This window comes from Terrapene carolina, unplaced genomic scaffold, assembly GCF_002925995.2.
Source record: "Terrapene carolina triunguis isolate 2854851 unplaced genomic scaffold, T_m_triunguis-2.0 Scaffold35098, whole genome shotgun sequence".
NCBI classification, from domain to species: Eukaryota; Metazoa; Chordata; order Testudines; family Emydidae; genus Terrapene; species Terrapene triunguis.
In genome coordinates, this window is record NW_020699449.1 from 4,497,006 (window position 1) to 4,523,505 (window position 26,500).

The window sequence follows — 26,500 nt, forward strand, 5'->3', positions numbered from 1 at the left end:
TGGGTTGGTTTTATGGGGGTGGGGGTGGGGAATGTAAAACAATTCTCTAAAACATTTTTTGTAATAATTAGGTATAGCTGACCCTAGGATTCCTTTTGTTGGGGTGGGATCTGGGGGACCAGTTGCTCTTTTTCTTCATCTCAGCAGTGGCCTCCCCTACCTGTTTGATGTGCCGAGTCTTCATTTATTCACTCTAATGCAGGGGTCGGCAACGTTTGGCACACGGCTCGCCAAGGTAAGTACCCTGGTGGGCCGGGCCAGTTTATTTACCTGCTGACGTGGCAGGTTCGGACGATCGCAGCCCCCACTGGCCGCGGTTCGCCGTCCCGGGCCAATGGGAGTGGCGTGAAGCCGCGGACAGCACATCGCTCGCCCTCGCCACTTCCCGCCGCCCCCATTGGCCCGGGACGGCGAACCGCGGCCAGTGGGGGCCGCGGTCGGCCAAACCTGCCGCGTCAGCAGGTAAATAAACTGGCCCGGCCCGCCAGGGTGCTTATCCTGGCGAGCTGCGTGCCGAACATTGCCGACCCCTGCTCTAATGTAAGGTTTCACGTGCCAGTAATACATGTTAACGTTTTTAGAAGGTCTCTTTTTATAAGTCTATAATATATAACTCAACTATTGTTGTATGTAAAGTAAATAAGGTTTTTAAAATGTTTAAGAAGCTTCATTTAAAATTAAATTAAAATGCAGAGCCCACCAGACCGGTGGCCAGGACCCAGTCAGTATGAGTGCCACTGAAAATCAGCTCGCGTGCCAGCTACCCCTGGTCTAACCACTGGCTCCTGGCTCCAATCCACCAACCATCCAGGTCAGCTCTACCCATCTACCAAGGGCCTCTGGCAGCCAGTTCTAGCTTGGGGACAGCTTCTTACCCCACACTGAAACAGCCTATCTGCTGTCCTTCCCAGCAATCCCTCAACTGCTGGGTTTTCCCCCTCTGAAAGCCAACAATCAATGCAAGCATAACAGGGCACTGCTAGCTGACCAGGGCTGACCAGCCTCAGACCTCCTAGTCCATAAAAGGGCAGGTCACCCTGCCACAGATTTTAAAACAGAACAGCCTACATACATCTGTAGTATCACCTAATCTTACATTTCCCTACAAGCTGAGTTAGACGTGCTTTCCTCAAGTTACAGGAACAGAACACAACCAATTTACGTTCTCCTAGCAAGCCCAGAACCTTCTGAGCATCTTTTGGTCTCTCCAATTGGTTCTCTCCAACCCACCTGTTCAAACTGGTTTGTGTGCTCTCCAAGAAGAGCAGACTAGAGTCATTAAGCCTGCTCATTTGGGCATGGTTTCTTAATACCTGTCAAGTGTAAGCTTTTAGGCCCAGATCATCAAATGCATATAGGCGCTTAACTTTCAGTGGAAGTTCTTAGGCGAGTTTTAGAAAGTGCCTCCTCTGTTTTTCCCTAGGTGGATAGGTTCTGCTACCCAGACGGTCCCCTTGGGTGAAATACTCTGTACCATGGAATGGAGTGGAACACCACGCTAGTGACAGATCAAGACACAATGTTAAAGATCACCACTGCACTTGTCACCAAAATGGATATATTTAGGACTGCCTGTGCAAAAGAAGCACACAAAACCAGATGTAACTGGAATGTCCCATTACATCATTAACTGCAAGAGTGACTGGGAGAGGAAAGTACAGGAAACTGATTTCTGTCTTCTTGTATTGTTCACAAAATTCACTTGTTTTCGGTGTTATTACACACTACATTTTTAAGGGCTCCCTGCTTGTCTTTCTGGAAAGATCACTTACTCAATGTAACTCCAAGAATTGCTCATGCATGAATCATGGTCCTTGGAAATGCCCAGACAACAAAGTGTGTACTCCAGCAGCAGCATGAGGCAGGCAAAGAGTCAGCTCTTTCCCTTTCTTGGCTGGGTAGCACAGGTTCAGCAAGGGCACCACTTGGGGGTCCCACCGTTGTAATGAATAGCTCAATTCAAATAGAAAATCCAGGACAAGACTGAAAATAAGCCTGTTACCCAATTCCCCCGGGTAAAATACTCAAAGATTTATTTTCATACCAGCTTTTTTTTTTTGGTGGGTAGGAAAAACCATAAAAACATCCAGAGTCCTTATGTTTTTTGAAAAAGAATAAAAATAAAACAAATCAAACACTACATATACCAAAAGAGTCAGGCTGTGGCAGGGTGTTGGCAACTGGCACTCTCCTGACAGCGTGTGCCAAACACATGTAGTAAAGGTAAGGTTGCCAATTTTGGTTGGATGTATTCCTGGAGGCTTCGTCACATGACAGTCTTTAATTAAAGATGAATCTTTAATTCCTAGAGACTCCAGGCCAATCCTGGAGGGTTGGCAACCCCAAGTACAGGGCTGGAAATTTTCTCGCTACAATGTATGGATAGAGAGCTCCACAGAGGTGGTTGTTTTGTTTATTCACTGTGGATCCTGAGCAGGCAAATGCCTCTGCACCCACATAGCTCGGCAGATTTTTCTTGTCGGGGCAAAAATTATCTGCATGGGGCATCATCCTCGGGATGCTGCTGACAGACAGACAAGACATGCATGCAAATGCTGCTTTTGAAGCATCATGTGAGTCCACTTAGGGCACTTTTGTAACCCATTTGTGCATTGAGCCAGACTTTGCCTCAAGACGCTGTAGACAATGCCTACATGTGCCAAGTTACTGCAGTGAATGAAGCCCAACATACTAATTTGGAGCCAGAATATGGCTCGTGGTCTCTTTCTGGCAGTCTGATGAAGAGACTAAATCTTACCTAATATTTCTCATGTTTTTATTTTGCTTACATGACGGCCACTTCTATATCCTTGTGCCTGATCCTCCTAGCACTGCACAGGGCTAACTATCAGGTTTGCCCTCCCTGCAACAAGTTACATGCCCAGAAATAAGCATCTGGATTGCGCCTTTTATTTGTCATAAAAGTACTTTGAGCATGGGATTTTCAAAAGCACTTACCATTAATGGGAACAGAGTTAAGCCAAAGTCAGTGCTGAGCACTTTTGAAATCCCATCCTGAATGACTTTTGCCAGGGTTTTTTCCATTTCCATTAGTGCATTTTTTTTTTTTTTTTTTTTTTTTTTTAGTGGTGGGAACCCCTACCTGGACAGTAATTTAAACAACAGTCCAAAATAATATTTGAAGACTTAAAAAAAAAAAAAAAACTTCTTGCTGCAGGAAAAACTTCCTGGCCAACCTTTCCATTCCTTAAGTACGACCTTACTTTTCTACTGTGGGATGTCTTTTGATTGCAAGAGTCATTATCGTGTCATCTCTGATATTAATGTTTGGAATTCCAGGTACTGTAATGGTCTCTACCTAATGCTTTCATTAAAAAAAAAAAATCCATAAAGTTAGCCAATCAACAAGACAAATAGTATGCAGCCTATTTTTTTTCCTATTAACACCCTTGCCTTACTCAACTTGTTCATTTATCCTTATGTTTTAAAAGGAGCTCTTAATTACTTCCAGTCCCATTTCAGTTGTAAATGCATCTTTATTGCCATTCTTTCATCAGAATAAATCCTCTGGCCTATTCAAAGAGCTGACACTTCACCACTGATTTACAAGTGACCCATTTTTATTAATCAGATGTTTGCCCTGGCTTTGTTGTACCTGTAATGCTGTCGCTGATAACTGTTGATGAAGAGCCCCTTTGCCACCTCCTCTCAAAGATGCATATTTTGCATCAATTCACGGCTTGTCAAATGCCACCTTGCAGGAGCAATATCAAATTTTTACTGTCAAAAGGCTGACGTAAAACCAGTACCAGAAAATAATATTAAAGATATGAGGCCTGATCCTGTTGCCCATACGTGAATAAGTCTATTGAATTCAGTGAGACAACTCAGGGGTAAAGACTGCAGGCTAATGCCCTTGTATTGAAATTACTCCTAACATTTCTCCTAATAGTCAGGCTTGGGAGAAGGGTAGGGAGAGAAGACAGAACTGGGGAGCGGGAGATTGCCAGGGTCAACTGCAGTAGAATCCATGGAACAGGGAAGGAGGACTACTTCTTTACACTGGCAGAGCTCAGGAAAACCCAGTGCACCAAGCCCCACGTGGTCTCAGTTGTGGGACAGAGGTGTGTAATGAATTTAGCACTAAGTGAGAGAGCCATGGAAAGCTTCCTGGAGACTAGACTATTAGGTTTGGAAGGGACCTCATCTAGTCCAACCACCTGCTCAAAGCAGGACCAATCCTCAGACAGATTTTTATCCCAGTTCCCTAAATGGAACCCTCAAGGATTGAACTCACAACACTGGGTTTAGCAGGCCAATGCTCAAACCACTGAGCTATCACTCCCCTGTAGCAGTGCTGATGAATCACGCTGTGTCATAAACAGACAGTTAAGGGTTAAGGCCTCTTTTACCTGTAATGGGTTAAGAAGCTCACCTCGCCTAGCTGACACCTGACCAGAGGAACCAATGGGGGGGGACAAGAGGAAGGAGGGAAGTTTTCCTTTGTCTCAGAGTTTTGTGCCGGAGAGAAAAGATCCAGGAATCAGCCTCCTCTCAGGGTAGTGACTATTAGAGAAGAAATACATTAGTTTATGTTTATTTTCTTTTCTGACTTGTCTTGTGCATTAGAGGGATAATCAAATTGGGATTTCTTTTGTGTAACTAAGGTTTTGCCCAGGGGAACATCCTCTGTGTTTTGAATCTGTTGTCTGTGAGAATAGCTTGCATGCTAATCTCCCAGAGGTTTTCCTTTCACCTTTCTTTCTTTAATTAAAGTCTTCTTTTAAGAACCTGATTGATTTTTCCTTGTTTTAAGATCCAAGGGGGGTTGGATCTGGACTCACCAGGAATTGGTGGGGGAAAGGGAAATTAAACTCAAATCCTGCAAGGAAAGGCGGGGGATGATTAATTTCTCCTTGTTTTAAGATCCAAGGGTTTGGATCGGTGTTCACCAGGAAATTGGTGAAGAAGTCTCTCAAGTTACCCAGGGAGGGGTTATAGTACTTGGGAGGGAGATATTTTGGGGGGAAGACAGAGTTTCCAAATGACTCAAACGATTTGGTGGTGGCAGCATACTGATCTAAGCTGGCAATTAAGCTTAGGGGTTCTCATGCAGGTCCCCACATCTGTACCCTAAAGGTCAGAGTGGGGGTGAAACCTATGACACGCCGTGTGGTCAAGCTTCCAACTTTTGCTGCAGTGCAGATTGAATGCTTGCAGCGCATGCAGCCTTGCAACTGCTGATGGGCCAAGTGAGATGAGACGGGGATAAAGAATGAGTTGTGTTTGAAGGAGAGTAAATAGAAGGGAGGAAAACAGTAGACGGTTGGCACTTTTCTTCCTAAATGCTTTCCTTTGAGAATGGGAACTCACTAGATGGCCAAGAAATGAGGATTTCTTGGTCTGAAATACACAGGAGTTGATTCCAGCGACAGTCACTTTCAAAGAATTGCTCTACATACACTAGCTGAGAATCTATCCTGCTGCCAGTGCAGCTCCAGTCACTTCAGAGTTATTCTAATTTACACCAGCTTAGGTTCTGGCCTGTTACAAATAGCAGGTGATGCCAGTAAATAAAGTATTAGCAAAATTTGATAATTTTGACAGGTTAAGTCAGAAGAACTGCAGCCATCATATGTAATACATATCTCTATTAGAGCCCTGACAGCCAGTTCAACATAGCTCCATTGACTCATAGCTCCATACACCATTTGCACCATCTGGACTTCTGAATCTCCCTGTCCCCCATTTTTTCTACTTTATACTCCAGCATGCCTAACCTGAGGCAGTATTAAAGGCACATTACGACTCGATCCTGGCTCTCCTATACTGCAGTGCAGGATGCTATGAAAAAATTGGTTTGTTGTTTGAAGTGAGCCACATCTGATAACGTACTGTATTTCTCCCACTGTACCGAACATGATGTTTTAATTCACAAACTTTACAGATTGAATCTGGAGGTTCCCAGGACAGGTAGGGTCTGTTTTTTTTAAAACTGTGTTGTTGATTTACATTGAATCAATTTGTATTTTGGATTGATTTTCCAATGGCTGCCACTGAAAAGCTCACCTTTACAACCAGTCACTGCACATTGTGGTAATGTATCTATCAGCCAGCAATGTTGCTCCTCATCCTGAGTCTTTGTTTGCTCCTCACTAGCTTTAAATGCCGGTCCTGAATTTGCAGACTGACACTAAAGAGTAGTAGGGGTGCCTGAGGCAAAAATGATGGGCCAACTAAACAGGAAAAAAAAAACAGAGTTGAGTGGCACCTCACCTGCTGATCCTTACAATGTAAACAAAGGAAACTGCTATGCACATACAGTCTTGCAAACTCTATTTAGCTCAGGAAAGTGCATAGAATTTTAGTGAGCTGGTGATGTTGTCCTCTAGGATCTCGAAAAGGTAACTGGAAGTGTGAAAAATCCTGACTTAGTACATGGAACATTATGATCTAAACGGTCATCACCCAGACTCACATTCAAGTCTTGCAGGACAAGAGAATGCCTGCAAGCTTCTCACTGCCCTCATCAGGAATTGGGAAGGCTAACGCGAATGAGTTGGACATGTTTGAGCCTGTTGTATCTCAAATTAAAGAGCCTGCGAATCTGCAGCACGTTGCTTGTAGCACGAAAACTAATAAATTGTAGCTTAAGTGTTCCAGCAATATAACATGGAGAGTACTAAGAACTTTTTCTGGCACCACTTTTTTCTCTGGAAAATGTATTCAGTGTAATGGACAGGGGCACATATTGGATCCCCCACTTGCCCCCAAAATGATGTTATTTAACCAGATTTTCAAACTTAAGTACATGGCATTGCAAGCATACAAATATATATGGGTGTTTTATGCATGCAAATGTTATTTATGCACATAGAGTTCAGGAATTTGTAAATGTACATAGCTAGTTGAGAACCTTGGGCTGTCTGACCTTGCAAACTTTTATGTATGGTATTTCAGTGGACTATTCAAATGCTTATTTGCAGACCCTTATCCCCATTTGAACATGCAGGTGTATAATTTGTACACACAGTCACTTAGCATGTAAAAATTAAGTGAACCAAAACACAAGAGCAAGATCCCAGAATAACCAATCAGAGCTATTAGGGCTCCAAATCAGAAAAATACAGAGACTTGAACCAGGATCTCCCATATGCCTAACTACCAGGCTATTGCCTATTCAAGGGTGGGTCTTCTTCTTGTGGGTTGTTTTGTTTTTTGTAAAAAAAAATTCATAAGATCTTGTTTTCATTCCAATATGGAATAAAAACAAAATTCTGAAACCTTGAATGCCTCCCTTCCCCCGCCCTCCCCCAATGGAGTTCTTGTTTTCTGGCCAGCCCAAATCACTGACTACAGTTCAGCCATGGTCATTAATGGTCAAGAGTTATTGCCAGCTGAAGTGGAATCTGTGTGGAATGAGTTAGTGGTCTGAGCCCAGCTCATAGCGAACAAGATTCCACATCATGAAACTCCACTACATTTAGCACCCCTTGCTGGCACCCTCCTAAGAGGGACAGAGACTAAACTCTCTCACCCACTCCTGTCCCAAGAGAAAATCCCTCTGAATCAGAATGAGAAAAGGACAGGAGAAGCTTGCACTGCTGTGGACCCATGCCACAGTACCCGTTTTGGAGATAGACGATTTAAGTCTCCTGTGCTGTCAATCTGGCACCTTTAAATGAGCATGATATTCTTGTAATGAAATGTGCCAACAATATTATGGGTTCTTAATATTTAATTTATAAGACGTTGAATTCAATTCATTTTTGGCATAGTAACAATACAAAGCTAGTTGCTGATTTGAAGTCATTTGCTATTCCTCCTCTTTTTTCTGACAGTCCTTCTACTGGATATTCAGCATCCAGTTATATGATCTCACTGGCAATGCTTATCTCAAATACTCAGTGTGTAATTGCAAAAGAAAAAGCCCACCTTTAAATGCCATAATATTGTCATTTTTACTTTATGAACTTTTAGCAGTATATGGAATGACTGAGTTGTTTCTCCCAGAAGTTTAATATGTATTAGAGTTTATTTTAAATTTTACCACATGTATAACGTTTGTTCAAATCAATTAAGCTACAGACTAAGTGTTCAAATGTCATTTCATTATCATTAAAGTAAACATTCTCAGCCATATGCATTTATGAAGGCAATGAGACTTAATATGAACCTTTAATAATGATGGAGATTGCTTTAGTGGCATACAGTCCATTAACAAAGAAATCCTACAAAGGTTTAAAACAGCTACAGAAGACATTTTCAAACATGCATACTAAGGATTTTTAACTTGATAGACATTTGACAGTTAAGCTACAGATTTTTGTAACGTGCAAACCTTCCTACAAATATAATAAAGAACAAAGATTTTAGGGCCCAATCCAACACCCAGCGAAGACAGTAGAAAGACTACCACTGACTTCAATAAGCATTGGACAAAGCGCTTAGATATTAAGGCCCTGATCTTGCAAATAGTTACTAGCATGAGTAAAGGTCTTTGCAGGATTAGGCCCTAAGCACACAGCCATGGACTTATGTGGGCAAAAACTATCCATACATATGTGAATATAATTAAGGACAAGTTAATCAGCTTTTCCAAGGAGGAATGGTCATCTGTTAACAATACCAGCATACTGAATCCCCTTTTTCAAGTACCAGGGCCCTGGATAAGATGTACCAATGATTATCTCTACCTTTAGATTTCTACATAGCATACCTATGTATTGGAATTCAGTGGTTGTGTTTAGTCTTTTTTCTGTGTTAGAACTGATTGTCAATATAGTCTTTATTTTATTCTCTGGATTTTCACCAATACATTTTCTACACAGGAATGGTTATTATTTTTACCTTTGTAAAAGAAAATCTTTGTATTCCAAGCAGTAGACTCTGTGGGTGAGATTTAAAAAAAAAATAAAAAAAAATAATCAGGGGATCAGGCACCTCAGACAGTTGGGTGCCCAAGTGCCATTGAGAGTAAATTGAAAGTTGTTGCCTACTTCCTGTAGGAATTTTTTGAAGATCCTACCCTTTATATACTGTGTGGATGATCCTCATTTCTGTGAAGAGGAGCCACACTAGATATATACATCACTAAACACCTCAAAATAGGTCATGAGATTTAGATGGTTCATAAGTCTCACATGGATCTTCTGCACAGGGCAAAGTTCCAGCCTGCATGCATGTATTTTGGGAAAATGACAGACATAAAGCATGAATATGGGCAGAAGGCATAAGAAAGAAAACAGTAAGAAAATAAAGCAGAGCCAGTATCCCATTAACGCTTGTGTTTTCAGTTACCTTCCTCACTATCTAGTCTATCTGGTTCTGATATCACTCATTTCTGTGTAGCCATACGTCACTGAACACACGTATACCTACTGTGGTTAAGGTCTCTCAAAAATGAGAATGGTTACTGTGTTGTAAATTTTCTTCCCTCTTTCTCCCCATCCCCTTTAATACATCTTTATTATTGCTCTCTGAGCCTGATCCGACATACTGCTGAGCATCCTCCGTGCCAACTGAGCTACGTGGAATTGGAAAGTGCGGAGGGACTTCAGATATCATTTACTCTATGGGATTTGACAGTGCTCAGTACCTCACAGGCTCAGGCCCTACACATCAGTAAATACACATCAGCATCCATCACCATGACCCTATTAGAATCACTCTTAACAATCTCTCTCCCCGTATCCTTGCCCTACACACACACACACACACACACACACACTACAGTGTCTGAGAGCAGAACATACCCCATGGTTGTATTTCACCAGACTCCTTGCTCTGTAAAAGCAAGTGACCATCTTGAAGCTCCGTGATCTATATCCCTAGTCCCCAGGTCTATTTATTTTTAAATACTTGCTATTAATTTTAAATGAAAATGACTGAAAGTGATATTCACTAAATGTTTTGGAAATTTTCCAACCTAACCTACTTTAATACTTAATTGGAATGTGCCTCAGGCACTTAACATATATTAGCCTTACACTCATGGTTGTTTAGCTTTGCATAGGATGAAGGAAAATTGTAAACAGCATGCCTTTTGAGACTGGATAGTGCACGTCTAAGGTTAATGAAAGTGACCTTTACACAAAGGTGTTACCGTCAAATACACACATAAATAAAACACTTGTCACTATCGGGAGACAATTTTGTTATTTAGCTTTTTCTTGGCCCTCCTGCGTGGAATCAGTATTGCCTTCTCTTCCGTGCTGATTTTGGTTTAAAGCTCATACTTTAGACAGAAGTTGGGCCACCAAGTGCAAGCACATAATGGCAAGTCTTTACTCAAGTGAAACTCTCACCGAAGACAATGAGTGTTTTGCCTGAATAACAACTTCAGGATTTGGCCTAGTCATTTGTTTTCATTTTCCTCCCTCTATTACCAAGCTGTCATGTCTGTTCTCTGATACTCAAAATTTGAGTACTGAGTTTCCAAGGGTACAGCTGTTAAAACAATAGCCAGTGGAACCAGGTGATTGTGAAACTCAGTTTACAATGAAGTGAAAGGAAAGTAAGAGTGTTCCCCTCAAACTGCAGTCCTACTCTGAAAAATGGTTATGTAAAGAAGATATCTTGTCACTCGATAGATCTGTGTATTCTGATTCATTTCTGATAACTATAGTTTACTTCTGTTAGCCCTTCAGAGCTAAAACAGAGGTGCTAAGTTTTTAAAAGGAAAGACTGGATGTTTGTTTAGCAATTCAAACTATAAGTGGTATCTTCAGCCACCTAATGCTGGGATTGGTGGGTCTACAAAGTACAATTCCCAGCTTGATCTAAGCTCATTAAAGTAAATGGAAAGACTCGCACTGACTTCAGACAAATTTTGGATCAGGACCTCTAACATGCTGTGTATGTTACATGAACTCTTTTGCAAATACTGCAGTTGGAGAGCATGGAATTCTGACAGCCTAGAGATATGTACATTCGTTATGACCTAGTGCAAAGCTCAGTTATATCTTCAATGCACTACACAGGAGTGATGGGGAGCAGAAAAGACTTCATGACTGTTGTGGATTTAATTGGGAGTTGGAAGGCTAAAACCTACCCACCAACTCTGAAATTCTTGAGTTTGGTAATGTAAGCAAATGCTACTTATTACAAACTTACTCTCCTCAACATAAAATAAAAGAGTTTGTGGTGTTTAAACTTAAAAAAAAAAAAAAAACAGAAAATTTCCCCAAAATCACTATTAAAGAACAACCGTTTACCTCTTAGCCCTACAGTAGCTCCCACTCCTAGTTTATCCTATGAATCAAAGATTCCTTCTTCAATCATTATCTACTGGTACTTTCCTTTGAACACTTGGGTCTCATCAAGTACTTCTTTCAAACTAATGAGTTAGCAAAAATACATGAGGACTTGTGGAGGATAAACAACATGATGGTACTCCCAAGACCTTTTATGAAATAGCTCTGCAAACTATCTCACCTTAGCATCAATGAAAATGGTAATTTTCCACCACTATGTGCATCTAATTTTAATTGTTCTGTTGTGTTCAGTTTAAAATCCCAAACCTACCATGTCAGAAAATTTTAAATCTGAATAAAAATAAAAGGGGGAGGAGAGTGGCCATTATTTAACACAAAAAAATATAATAACCATCATAATTTCTAATTATCAAATCAGTCATGGGCAGAATTATTATTTTTTTTGACAGGTTTGAACAATGAAGGCTGTAAATAAAGCCACCAAATGCTTTCCTTATCACCTTGAAAAGTGACAAATCAGGTTCAGTCAGAATGTAGCAGTGTCAGTTCATGAATGGCCACATGTGCCCACATGACTTTACCTTTGAAGTCCTCAAGTTTATTAGCACATTAACAAACTGCATGTCTATTCCCTTTTGTTTCCCAAATCGGAACACTTTGAAATTTGTAATTCCTTAAGCCAATGGAGCTACAGAGCCAAATCCTCTACTACAATCTAGCTGATTTGTGCTGCTCCAGCAGTGGAAAGCCGCCTTACGCTGCTGCTGGAGAATACCACTTATGTCACACAGACCCGGTTTATGCCCAGACCCTGCAATTGACGCTGCTTTGCCAGATCCCTGTGCTCGCTCAGGGTCCCAGTGACTCTAGAGGGGCTCCAAACATACTCAGAAATCTGCCCATGCACAGCACATTGAAGGATCAAGTCTACAGTGGCTCTACATCATCCCTCTCCTAGATCCAACACTCAGGGAACATGGGGTACTCCTGTGATCTATGGCTGCTAGAATGGCCCTTTGGAACGGAAGGAAGCAGAGCACAACTCCAGTTAGAGAGCGTAGTTCCTGGATGTCCCCCAGAGGAAGGAATATGCTTATCTTTTAGACCTGAAGGGAGGCCAAAATTGGCAAGAAAGTTGCCAGGTGGGCATTCAGACAGCAAAAGAGCGGTACCATTGCCCCACTAATGGGTGCCCCTGGGTGCTTCAAGGACACTGACCAAGATCAAGGGGAGCATAGGAAGCATTTTGAAATATGGGTCTCATTCTCTCACTTATTCCTAATTTACAGCAGTGAAATTCCATGCAAGTGAATGGAGTTACATAAGCTGACCCAAAAATTCTGTTGTGCAGTGCTCATATTCAGCATTTGTATCCAAATATCAGGCCTAAGTCCAACAATTAGTCCCACACATCTCTGAACACTAAATACAACTGTGTTTTAAATAAACAAATATCAGAGCTTTGCTAAAAAAACCAATATTCCCATGCTGACAAAGTAGATTAATTGATTCCTGGCTGGTATTGCATAGATATTTCTCAGTCCTGTTCACCATGTAAAGATTGGTTTAAGTTCTTTAGCAAGTGGGATAACTACAGACAGTTAATCTTAAAGACATCTATAAGTTTGAAGCTCTAAAATAAGACCGGGCTCACCAGAGCTGTCTTGGGGATATTGTAGAAGCATCTTACTGTACCTATAAAGGCAATAAACCTTCAATATATTTGGGTCAAGAGAGGTTAGGAAAGTTTCTTTTCAGCAATCAACATTTTAAAAAATATACACAGTCAGCAGCAGACTGAGAAATGTCCTTCTGGAGAAGCTCTGTAGCTATGCATAACAATTTTACAGCTGGTTACAGGTTATGAGTTCAGGAAATGAAATGCAGACAATCTGAGAAATAAAAATAGCCTGATGCAATATTTGTAGAGTGCTTTGAGTATTTTATTTCACCATTTTAATGGTTAATCGAAAACTGAAACCCAGCATAAAAATTTGTTACTTACACCATATTATCTGGATCCCCTCGTCTCCATTTACTGATCCAGCACAGCAAGACTTCCCCAGACACTAAGAAACTGCACTTGCTTATAATTCCCGTCTTTATGAGACTTAAGTTGAGTGCTGCACACACAATTTTCTCACTCATCTTGTCACCAGTTCCTGGGCAGACAAAATTAATTTTAGTAACAACCATTGTCCAGCAGACACACAACATCAGTAGTAGATTGTTACTCTAGAAGGACCGAATTCTGCTCATCTTTCTCACAGTAAAACAGTAAAAAATTTCCAGCATATGAGCACCACCTAAGTGTACAAGCAAGTTAACTACAAAGCGAACTGCCTCAGCCCTGGAACTGCACCTAAGAAAGGCTTTGCTGTCCATGTGTATGTAGCTAAGTTAGCTTTGTAATTAACTACCTCATCTCCTGAATTGCACCTAAAGAAAGCCGTGTTGCTGGTTAAAAAGAACTTTCATAGTACACAGTTCCTGACTAAACTATGAAAATACATGGCTTAGAAACAAGGGATCTTACCATATTAAAGGTCTAAGTCAAGAGATACTAGACACTTATGTCATTGAATATAGCACACACAAGCAATAATTTCAAAGATGTTACAAGATGCTACACATGGATATCTAAGGTTGTAGGGGAAAAAAAGAGTCTGATGTTAAACCCCAATTCTGCAGCTGACTGCACAGGTGCACCCTTATGTGCAATCAGTTGCAAGATCGTGGCCTTATAGTGTTTTATTTGAGTAGTAGTATATGGTCATGAAATTAAAGACTTTTGTACTGCATATACACAAAGAAGCATGGTCAAGATTGCATGTAGCAAGACAGAAAATCTTTACTTGTGCAAAATGACCCAGAATCTCAGAAGTCTTCATGGTGATTACAGTGGGTGCAGAAACAAAATATTCTTTTTCCATTGTTTCAGCTGGAAGATGTCTGACTCGGAAGTGAGGTCTAAGAGCAACTGCCATGTCGTTTTTGCTTTTATTTTTCTGAAGAACATTGTTGGATTAATGTCACATCCTGTCAGATGCAGTACTAGTGTAAAGTCAAAGGGTGTACCATCCGTTGACAGTTAATGAATGAGAGAGCCTCTGCTGGAGCAGTGAAAAACAGGTAGGACTATATTATTTATGTACCTTTATTTCAGAAGAGGAGGTAGCAAGCTTTTTAGCAAAGTGCTTGAACAGAGTGTGCATTAAGGAACTGCAGAATGCACTTCTTAGCAGTTAATTAATTTCAGAAATATTAGTGACTTAAATGTTCACACTGAAAATAGAATATTGAGACAGTAGCTATGAGACTGTGCGTCATCTTGTTACAAAGGAGAAAGGTTGTGGGTCCATTAGATGAACGTGTGGTGGTTTGAGCCCAGATCTCAATGGTCACCCTTTGTTCTAATTTTCAACTTATGGACAGCAGTTGGATGATTTTCACATTTGCTTTCTGCTGGAGAGACTCACGTGATGTAGGTTATCTTTCCTCTTCACCTGGCAAGTGCTTACTTAGAGGTGATGTGCTTGGTGATGCAGTAGTAGTGATATTAAGGATACTAATTACTAATCATACTAAGGAGATCAAGGTGTTGGTTTTAACCACAAGGCCCTTGAAGGTAAAGGCTTGGTCACCTGAGAAACCATCTCTCCCTCTCTATTCAATAAGTCCACAGGTCCAATCAACAGAGGCACTCAAAGTGGAGACCCTTCAGTCCAAGAATAAGGATTAAAGGAGAAGGCTGGAGAACAGATGCACCAATGAATGAGTTAACCCCACAACAATAATCAGATACTCCTTCAGATAATCCTATTTTTCCTTTTACTACTAAATAGGCGCTCAATCACTCAAATAGCATAAAAGTAAAATCAGAGCAATCCCAAGGCCTATATACAGGTTTTGGATCATCTGCGTGGGCTGTTCTCTCTTGTGTATAGTATTACCTAGCGGATTGAGCACTGGACTAGAACTCAGGAGACCTGGGTTCTGTTCCCTATTCAGCTGGACTGCTGGATGAGTTTAGGCAAATCCTTCACCTCCCTGTACCACAGTTCACCCATCTGTAAAATGGGGATAACTGATATTGAACTCCTTTGTAAAGTACTTTGAGATCTAGTAATGAAAAGCACTATATAAGAGTTAGGTATTATTATGTGAAGCCCCATTACCATAATATCTCACAATCCTTAAGGTATTTACCAACCCAACCTTGTGAAATAGGGAGATACTATTATCCTTGTATTACAGATGGGGAATTGAGAGGCTATGTGATTTATCCAGTCACACAGGAAGTCTGTGGCAGAGAAGGGACTTGAACCCAGGACTCCCAAGTCCTCAGCTAGAGCTCTAATCACTGGACCAGCCTTACTCTTGTGCTGAAGCTCACTAGGACTGACCAAAGAAAGATTAAATTTACAATACACAATGGAATAACTATCAGAGGGGTAGCCGTGTTAGTCTACTGTTGCTTAGGTGCCTGGTGATGATAGCACCCCCCGGGCACCATGTGAGCTTTCACATGAATGTGCACACTAAGACTAGGTCTTCATTTGCCCCAGAATCCTTCCTGTCTATCTGAACAGGAGTTAAGCAGTACTCACTGTTGTGTTGTCCCCCTGCAAGGCAGGAAGATTTCTCCACATGAAGCAGGTCTCTGGGTTGCTCAAGCCCTTGGCTTCCAGCCTAGGGGAAGCCTAATAGATGAAACTAGCAGTCAGACCTCTCTCATTGGATAGTGGCGTTCAAGAAATACTTCCCAATCCAGACTTGTTTGCTTGCCTTTCTTCCTACTGTTTTTGGCCCCTTGACTGGGGAGAAGGGGGACCTGACAGACTGGCTTCTCTTTACTACTTGTCTCCAGTAGCCATTTTGGAGGCAGGTGGGGGTGGTTAAAGAGAAGAGAGACACCTCTTGTGAAGGTGAGGGTAGCTAGACTCTTCTGAGAATTAAAATGGAACTCTCTCTCCTACCCTGGAGAAAACAACTGAGGGTTACAACTCTTTCTGCTGCTAGAAGCCAACTCCCCTATCTCCTCCCCAAATAATGGGCTGGGGTAGATTTGCTGTGAGTACCTGAACAGTCCCAGTGTCTACAGGGTGCGATTGGTTTTCCAAGCATGTCAGTCAGGCTGCTGGCCTAGTAACTCCTCCTCTTCTCTAGTCCATCCCCCATTGTCCAGGTTTCACCCACACAGGTTAGGATGTCAATTGCTGTATCTATTTCCTCACCTCTACATCCATGCTGCTTCTTCAAAACAGCAAGGAGGCAACACCAAAAATAGAGAGGATGATGATAATAATGATTGGTACCATGTGTGATTCAACTATTACTGGCATTTCATTTCTGCTTTTTTTTCCCTCCCTTTTCCCTTATTGCAATTTAAATGAATAAGGAGGAGGAAAGGGAACTATAGCTCTTGTCTACCGGAAGTTTTCCTGGAAGATTCTATAGTCATCGGGGGAGAACTAGTAGGATAACAAGGCAAAAAGAAAAAAAATCTTGTGTGAAAATTAACAAATCTGGAATAGGGTGAATGTTCACAACTTCAGCAAAATACGTTTAGGTACAGAAATGCTGACATTTTGCACCTATAACGATCCCGGTGATAAACTACCTAAAGCCCAGATCTTGCCAAGCTTGGTGAGTTAGACCCAGATTTTAAAGATATTTAGGTGCTGCTCTGCTCAGGGTTGCAAGATCGAAGGCCCAGATCCTCAGAAGTATTTAATTTAGGAGCCTAACTCCCATTGATTTCAATGGGAGTTAGATGCATAAATACTTTTGAAGATTTGGGCCTAAGTGACTTAGGTGTCAAAGTCTCATTTTCAGAAGTGATTTAGGCACTTAGGAGACTAAATTTCATTGAAAGTCAATGAGGCTCAGATCCACAAAGGACTTAGGTGTCTAAATCCCACTGCAAGCCACAAAAACCCTCATTTAGCTGCTGCCTAACCTTGCAGGTGCCTAAACTCACTCATCACCAAATTTTTCATTATACAGTTCTCTAACTGCCTAAGTTTCTGCCTGTAGGCATGCACATTGGTCAGGAATATGGCTAGACATTTATCTCACACCTAAGCTCCAGCAGGATCCTCAAATCAGGTAACGACAGGCTATATTGCCGGTGGGGCTAATTGGGCAAGTGTGTTCTGAGCACACAAAATGGCCAGAAAGCCCAATTATCCTGTTTAACCGAGTGGTTAGGGGACTCTCCTAGGATGTGAAAGACCTTGGTTTAATTCCCTTCTCTGCCTGATGACAGACAGGGAATTCAACAAGGGTTTCCCCTCTCACAGGGGTGCCCAACCACTGGACTATGGGATATTCTGTGTGGGTCTCCCTCAGTCTCTCCTGTTGAAGCCATTCCACTTTGTAAAAATAATTAAATATACATTGGTCCAGACAGAGAGTGAGAATGACTCTATAGTCTGGGGGTAAAGGATCCCTGTTCAAATCCATTCTCTCATCAGGAAGAGGGAAACCTCAGCCAGGGTCTCCCATATCCCCAGGTGAATACCCTAACCACTAGGCTAAAGGTGTTCAGGAGGCCTCCTCCTCTACAAACACACTCTCCCATTTTGTGTGTAGGTAGGTACACCACTAGGTGCCTACAGTGCCTGACTGCAGAAGTGTTTCCAGCTATAGGTCCCTCCTGCCTGGAGTTAGGCACCAAACTCTGTGAGAGAGGCATGACTTAGGGCACACCCCTCTCTTCAGCATCTGCTATTGACTAGCTTAGGTAGCTCTGTTCCTAACATGCTGGATTTGTGGATCCCATTCTCAAGTGCCTCTCTCTCTCTCCACACATTGTATAAGGAGCTTAGCAACTAATGCAGGGTTTATGGATTCCGCTGGGTGCCTAAAAGTTAGGCAATGCTACATTCAGCATTGCAATGCCCAAGTCCCTTTGTGGTTCTGGCCCTGAGCCTTTACCAAACTAAAACTGGGACCACGTCACGGTTCCCACTTCAGCTTCTTTATTAATAAAAGAGACTGTTCTGACTGCCTCACACAGGGATAAAGAGTTACTGAACACATACAGGCATGGTTGTGACTGAAGCTGAGGGAAGGGTCTAGAGTTAATTGGAATAGAGGTGTATCTAAATTTTTGCAATTAATGTACAGGCACACCAGCTGTATTACCTCAGTGAACTATTATCTCTATAATTTTCATAAGTAACCATTATTAGTAACAATCATGACCACTAATATATCAGGCATGATATATAATATGCTTTGCAGCTATATCACCCAGCCTATGATCTGCTCAGTGCATACAACCTCATCAATGGCAGGCTAGGTCAAGCACTTGGATGTGAGATCTTCAAGGAACACCTAGGAGCTGTAAAAATGACATTGATCGCAGTACTCTTTCTTTTCAGGTTAATACTGAAATAATGCTACAGAGCATGGGGTCAGGAAGCACTGTGCTAAAATAGGTGCCAAGTTTCAGAAAGGATGTAAAACAGAGGTCCTGGCCACATATGGTCATTAAAAAAAGGTCCTACCCACTCACGGTCTACAGCACTTGTAGGAGAGCTGCTAAGCCTGCTATCCACACAAATTTCATCTGAAGTAATTGGTCCTAATGAATGCTATTGCTAATAGTCTCAGCCAATGCTAGGGACTAGGGATGGGATCCACAAAAGGACATAGGCATTGTAATGCCAAGCATCAAGCCCAATGACTGTTCCACTGTGGATATTTAGTCATTGGACCAGAGAGAATGGGAATTACTCTGTTGCCCTGTGGTTAGGGCATGCACCTGGGAGGTGGGAGACTTTGGGTCCAGTCCCCCTGCTCTTTCATAATTTTCCACAAGAGCTTCAACAGGAGAGACTGAGGGAGCACCACAGCAAAACATCCCATAGCTCAGTAGGTAGAGAACTTTCCTGAGAGGTAGGACACCCCGTTCAAATCCTCTCTTTTGTCTGCTGACAGAAATAGGGGGAATTGACTGGGTCTTCCACATCCCAGGGGAGTGCTCTCACCTCTTGGCTATAAGTTATAAGGTGGGCCGCTCCTTCTCCAGCTGTATTTTGAATGGGACCCAATTTAGTAGGCACCCTGAAAACACACCAAATGCCTACCTTCCCCTCGTTTGTGGCTCACTCCAGGGATTAGTGGAAGATATGTACCCAGGAAGACTAGAGGAAGGCAGCAGTGTGCATACCCAGAGACTGAAACATAGGTGTATATGAAATTTTTACCCTGAAAAACTTTAGGCACCTAAACTCACTTGGTGCTTAAAGGATTGGCAAGAGTTTTATGGATCACAGTGGAGCCAAAACCAGGATTTAGGTGCCTACATCCAAGGTTTAGACACTTAAGAACTTTTGTGGATCCCATCCTACATAGGTATGAAGACTCAACTACGCTCTTGCTGTAATGGATTTTCCTTCAGGAGCGTGCAGTCACTGCACACCACACCTGTGTTGCGCATGACAAAGTACTTTTTCCCAGTGATGCTAGTCTGACACTTTTTCCCATTTAAGTTTATGTTCTTTTTCTGAGCTCTGCAACTAAACTATGCTCTCTCCCTTACTGCTCATGCTACCCATTTTGTGCTGTGTCACTGACCCCTTCCTCCTCCTGCATAGTCACTCCTCCAACAATCTCTCTACAGCCTCTCATCACTCTTCTAGTTTTTTATCTTTGGCTATTCTAGCTCAGTCCTGGTCTGGTATGCATGAAGCTGGTAGGCAGAACAATGAGCAAGGGATTCAGCAGAACTGGTCAAGGAGAAACATTAGTAGCAAAAATTTAAACAAAAGGTTTAATTTTGGCATATTACTATTTTACAATCTAACAAGGTCTGATTTTTTGGGAAAGGAGTTTCATAGGGAGCAGTAGAATATAGTAACTGTATAGGCACACAATTACTTTATCGCAACTCACAAAGCTCCAAGCCCATATTTTAATTTTAAACCACCACTTTCAGCAGTCTGGTTTGAACAGTGACTTTCCATATAGCTTACTTCCTAGGTACACCATTAATTTGTAAGTACAAAGAAATTGATACAGGAGAGAAGATTGTGAAAAGGGAAGAGTAACAGATGACTGCTTTCATAGGAGGGTAGGTGAACTAAACTAATCTGAACTGCTATAGTTTTTCACCAAGATATTTAATTTATTTCATTATACTCTGTGGGCAAGTTAAAGCACCCCAAAGCCTTAACATATTCAAGGAGATGAGTGTAGCGGACAAAGGCTCCTTCAGAAAGCAATACTTAATAAAACTTAAATTAGGTCTCAGAAGAGTCGTAGAATGTATATTAACTATCGCACCAACACTTGAGATATTCTGTTCATATGCATGTGTTTTAAAGTAATTGCCATCACACACACACACATCCCAAAAATGATTTTAATATCGGTATGGATATAGCTTCTGCTGAATCATCCACTTAATTTTTTGGGGGAGGTGAGGCTAGAGAAATGAAGAGGGGCCACAAGAGAGATGGATAATGAACAGTCCACAGATAAGAAGGCTAAATGTTCATGTAAGAAACGAGACTTTTTTTCATTAGTTACGATGGGAGATGGCAAATCTACACCCAGATCTAAAGGTTTTCATTTTTCCAAATGAAGTGGGATATTTCAACAAATGAGTTAAAATAACCTAATTTCTCTTTCAAGTTTTGTAGAACGCATGTTTTAATAAAGTTATCATTTAGCTAGAATAATCAAGTTCATTATTAATTCTGATCAATATTTACAGAGAAACAGGAAGACGCCTAAATAAGTATGGGAAAAATCCCTACGATTATAGAAGTCTGATTTTCCTCTAAATTCTTCATACATGGTACTACAAAATACTAGGTGTGAATCATAAGGCAGCCAAAAAAAAGAGTGTGTGTGTGTTTTGTTCTAAAGAGGGATTTAAAAAGAGGGAAGTGATTCACTGATACAGGGAGTTACAGATTATTATGGCAACCAAAATGAGAAAGCAACTTTGCCCACCAAATACTTGAGGGAGTCATGGAGGAAAGGAAACTAGAAGGATATATAATCAAGTTTTGAAAACCAGGAGGGCAATTTTTTTGAAAAATAAATTAGTGAAGATGAGGAGAAAATGGGGATGGTACAGCTTTATTTACAGAAAGTAGGTTGGAGACCACATTCTGCAACCCCTCCCCCTCCCACCAAAAAAAACACAAACCTTAGTAAAAGAGCAGGTATTCAATAAGAACATAAATGTGGAAGTGCAATAGCCAACGCCAGGCGCAATAAAAGACAACTAAGGATTCCACAGCAAGTAGATCAAAAGAAGGATGAACACCGGGAATGCTCTGGAGACAGTGATAGATAGACTTAAACATGGGAGTTGAAGGAAGTAAAAGATGTAAGGTCTAGGACAACTATGATTTCTGGTCCTGAGTAGACATCTAATGTCTGAATTACTGAGAGTGAGAGCAGAACCAGAGATATAGAACTAAGAGGATCAAAACAGAAAGACCAAGCAAGTTTAGAAAGAGGGAAGGTTAGGTATTCTATAAAACTAACATTCCTTCCCATCACCTTAAAGTCTTGATGCTGTGAGTTCTAACATGAAAAACATTATCAAATTTTTTCTTGTACCTGTGATGACCACAAGGATTTTAATGTACATTACATTGCACTAAAGCCAGAAACAAGTTACTGTTGCTATGGTATTAAAGGATAATTTTAATATTGAAAATTGTTATGGGCCTGCTCGTGCAGCTCTTAGTGATCCTGGTAATCCAACAGGAGTCACCTTTTCATCAATCTTTAGCCAAAGTGTTCTAATAGCAAGAGACAAAAAAAAAAAAAAAAAACCACACACACACAGGGGTAGATCCTTAGCTAGTGTAAACTATCATAACTGACCTGAAGTCAATAACAATTTATACCAACTAAAAATTTGACCCTTGAGTGTACCAATGTTAAATAATGCTCGAAAGACTTACATATTTCAGCAGACCGCTAGTATGAATCTGAGTCCCACTAGAACAGAAGCTCCTGGGTGAATTTTGTTTGAGCTTTCTAAGCTGCAGGCCAGACATACATATTACATTTTAGAACCAATGATCCTTCTGTTTGAGTTCACTTTGTTTATCCATTAAATCTCTTAAAAAGTATGCATCAGCTATATAAACTTATCTAGAATATTTAGATACCTTCCTTTAAGGCAATAATTAACTGCCCTCACTGTATCTGACATCTACAAGCTGCAATATCTGATTTGATTGACTGTCTTCAAAATGGAACATGCTATGAATAAACTGTAGAGCACTGAATGAAATCATGGAATCAGGGCCCTAATGCCTACAGCAATATTTTTTCTTAAGAAATAATTTCTGTGTTCAGATGTTTTCCACCTTTATATTGCAACAACACACGCTCACAGAATCATAGAAACGTAGGTCTGGAAGGGGCATTAAAAGGTCATCTACTCAAGTACTGTAAGCCTATATTATACTATTATTCTGCTAAACCATACAAGTTGCTTGGGCATTTTTCTTTCTAAATCCCTCTTTTCATTTTCAGTTTATACATCTACTTTATTGGGAATGGTCAGAACACAGTAACTTTTATTTAAATAGAAAACACATTTGGACATGTCACTGGTTTTTTGTACCCATTGTAGTTCACTAATATACTTTTATTAGCCAATTTAAAATGGCTAGCAAGGGTAGTTTCAACCTAGTGAGCAAACAAGACATTCAGAAACTGACATTCTAGAATTCCCATTAAAGACTAAGCAAGATGAACTGCATAGCAGAGGTGCCCTTTAGACCTATCACATTAAACAGGTATATTCCCCTAAAAATTAAAATGCTTTTTATGCATTGATATTGGTTTAACAAATGATACTGTACATTTTATATCACAATTAAATTTGTATGCTGGACGCTACACAGACTATTTTAAACCTCAATTATATAAAACAATAATAGTGAAGTTGGTACAAGTATTCCTCTTTTCCCATAAATACATCTAACTCCAAACAAAGTTTGAAGTTGTGTGGGTGTTTTATTATTGTTGTTTTTTTTTTTTTTTTTATTAAAGGTTACATAAATACCACCTTATCTCAGTCAAAAGTTTAGTAATTAAGTTTTAGGGACCCATCCCACAAACAGTGGCATCCAACACTAACTTTCCTCATCTGATTAATCTTACTAAAGGCAATGGGACTACTGATGCAAATAATGTTACTCTTATATGTTTACAAAGTTGGTCTTTCAGACAGCAAATAGAAACTAAAAATTAAAATAGTTTCCGTTATATAAGTGAAAAAAATAGTTTTTACTTAAAACAGAAAGATTGAGTTAGCTTGTTTCTTAGAATTTTGAAAAAACCTCAGTACCAAAATTTAAGAACTTTGAAGAGTAGCTATTTACAGTATAAAACAAATAATGTATATATTATATTCAACTGCATATTACAAATCACATCTAGTAGAAGCATTTTGGTGTGTCAAGGATTTATTTAGTATGACCTGTAGTTTTATGAATTGGAAGTGCCATGTCTAGACCAATTATGCAACAGACAAGGATGAACAAAGCAATAGTCAAAGATATACAGAGAATGGAGTTGCAGATGATATCCAACCAATTCAGAAGGATTCCGAGGATTATCAGCTTTCATTTAAAGTGCTGTCAAAATAAATCTGGCACACAAACTTTTCATTTTTTTAAACTGATATACATGGGTACTAAAACCTAGTAGCAGGCTAACAAATGTACCATTGTTGGGTCATCTACAGGGCTATTATGGCCTCTATGAGATTTGTTCACTCCTGCACAAAGATAACTAGACACACAGGTCCAAATCAAAGCAGAGAAGGCAGACAGGGCAATGCCAGGAGGCAGCAAAGTCCAGAATCCATTTCTCCCTCTAGGACGAACTTCTCCTCAACATCCAAGGGCACGAGGCACCTGCTGCTGTGAGGCCCTTTCCCTCCTGCTGCGTGGGGCTCCTTGGGGCCTCCTCCAGATGCCAACTCTCCAGATGCTGTGGCTTCTCCTGCAGAAAGCTCCCGTGCCTACTTCTGGGACCCCAAAAACCTGTGGGGCAGAGGAGCCCCGCTGTGAGGCGGCCCCAGAGTGCAGCCAGCTGGGTCCGCCTCAGGTAGCAAAGGGGGGCTGGAGAGAGTGATAGGGGCTCCTCACCCCAGTGATCTGGCTGTGGGGGGGGTCCCCAAACCACTGCGGAGCCCCGTCAGCCTCCCCCTGGTTATAGGGGCGGCACCAGGCTCTTCTTCTCCGGCGGCTGCTGCCCCGGGGGCCGTTGCTGCTCCCCGTCCAACTCCCGCAGCAGCTCGTCCAGCTCCCCGTCCTCCTCCAGCCCGTCCTGGGCTCGGCGGCGCCGCAGCTGCTGCAGGGCCCGGCGGTGCCTCTCCTGCAGCCGCCGCAGCTGGGCCGCGAGCGCCGCTTCCTCCTCCTGCTGCTGCTGCTGCTGCTGCTCGGGGGCGGAGCCCGGGCGGGGCGGCGCGTCGGGCTCCGGGCCGGGCCCCAGCAGCGCCTGGCGGAAGAGGCTGCGGTTCTCCCGCCTCAGCCGGCGGTTCTCCAGCCGCAGCCGCGCGTTCTCGTCCCGCAGCCGCACGTTCTGGCGCTCCCGCTCCTCGCGGGCCCGCACCGCCTCGCTGTGGCTGGCGGCCAAGTCCGCGTATCGCTCCGCCAGCTGCTGCGGCGAGCCGCCCGCCAGGCCCCGCCAGCCGCACGCCGCCTCGCCTCCGCCAACGGCTGCCCCCCGGCCCCTCCGCGAGCCCGCGCCGGGCCCGCAGCTCCAGCGCCGTCCAGCACCGCGCATGCGCCTCATCCGTGCTGTGCCCTCGCTGCTCTGGCTCCGCCCGCCTCCTCGGCGCAGCCGCGGAAGAGAGACGCTTAATGATGACGCTGCGTTATGCAAACGAGAGGGCGGGGCTATAGTCTGCTGGAGCGGAGGGGGTGGTGGTGACAGCTGTGGAACAGCTGGTGCTGCTAGCTGTCTTTGTGCCGGCCCTTCCAGGGCCAGATGTGCAGGAGGAGCCGCAGGGGAGCCACCTCTCCCTTTTAAAAATAGCAGAATTCACCCACTAAGTCATTTGGCGAAGGTCAGGGCACCTGCTCTGAAAATCCAAAGCACCAAAGCGATCCAGCAAGCCACCCTTTCCGAAATTATTACAAAAAGATTCAAATTGCTGATTACTATTTCATCATTATTTATTTATGTAGTGATAACAATATGCCCCCACTTTATACAGCATACACAAAGTCCCTGTGCCAAAGGGCTTACACTATAAAGGCCTGATCCTACAAATGCTACTGAGCATAGCGATCAAACTGGATTAACAAAATCCAGGACAGGCTCTAGACCTGAAGATCTAAACTGACAACTAAATATATTTGTACTGCTTACTGCCAGGGATAGTTCCACTGAAGTCAGTGGAATTTTCTAACCGAAGACTGCCATGTGAAAAAAACTAATTTATATGAGTAATCCCACTAGACGAAATAAAAGTCCCTATTGTGAAGAGCCCAAATCAATGTAATTCCATGGAGTGCAGATGTAAATGCAAGTAGGATCTGGGCCTTAATCCTTCAAACATTTATCCACGTAAGTAACTTTCTATGACTGAGTAGTCCTACTGGGTTCATTGGGATTACTCATATGCATATAGTATTACGTGTGCGTATATATGTTCAGGATTGGAGAGTCAGATTGTAAACTCCTTGTGATAGAGACCATGTGTTACTGTATGCTCTGCACAGCACTGAGCACTGTTTGAGCCTGAGCCAAAGCCCCATCAAGGTCAGTGGAAGGAATCCCATTGATTTTAATGGATTTTAGATCAAGTGCTCAACAAAACAGTAAATAATAATTTTTAGAACTGTTCCTTCCATAACAGGCAGGTGCTTATTTACAACATTTTTTAAAAAATTGAAAATCACTGTAGCCTGGAAGTAATCTCAGTATTGTTGTAAAGTAATTTTGCCAGATCTGCTGGTCAGCAAAAATGAATTTACAGCAAATATTTCCAGTAATAAACTCCAAAGGAGAGGCTGACTGAGAGCGTGAAAATAATTTAATGCAAATAGGTGACCAATCTGATTTTGCATTGAAATAAATAGGCACTAAAATTTAACAGTTTTACTGTTTGTGTTTAGAAAATTGGTAGACGTGCCTATCATCAGGGCACCCTGGCACTTTATATCAAAATAAGGGCCTGATCCCCAAACCTGCTGAGCCCCCTGAACCTCTGTTGAAATTAATCAGAGTAGAAAGTACTTATCCCCACAGTGGATTAGGCCCAAGAAATTATAGTGGGAGTGGGTACAGTGTAGTTCTTGGGCTTTGTGTGATCAAAG

The 26,500-nt window shown here is 41.9% G+C and overlaps 1 protein-coding gene across 1 annotated transcript; it reads right to left on the bottom strand.

Annotated features, from left to right (window-relative positions):
* Window positions 1–24,193: 24,193 nt before the first annotated feature.
* On the bottom strand, window positions 24,194–24,995 carry LOC113405375 (tumor suppressor candidate gene 1 protein homolog). The gene has a single exon (XM_029914348.1). The coding sequence runs from the start codon at window positions 24,969–24,971 to the stop codon at window positions 24,387–24,389; it is 585 nt and encodes a 194-aa protein (XP_029770208.1). The 5' UTR covers window positions 24,972–24,995; the 3' UTR covers window positions 24,194–24,386.
* Window positions 24,996–26,500: the final 1,505 nt, after the last annotated feature.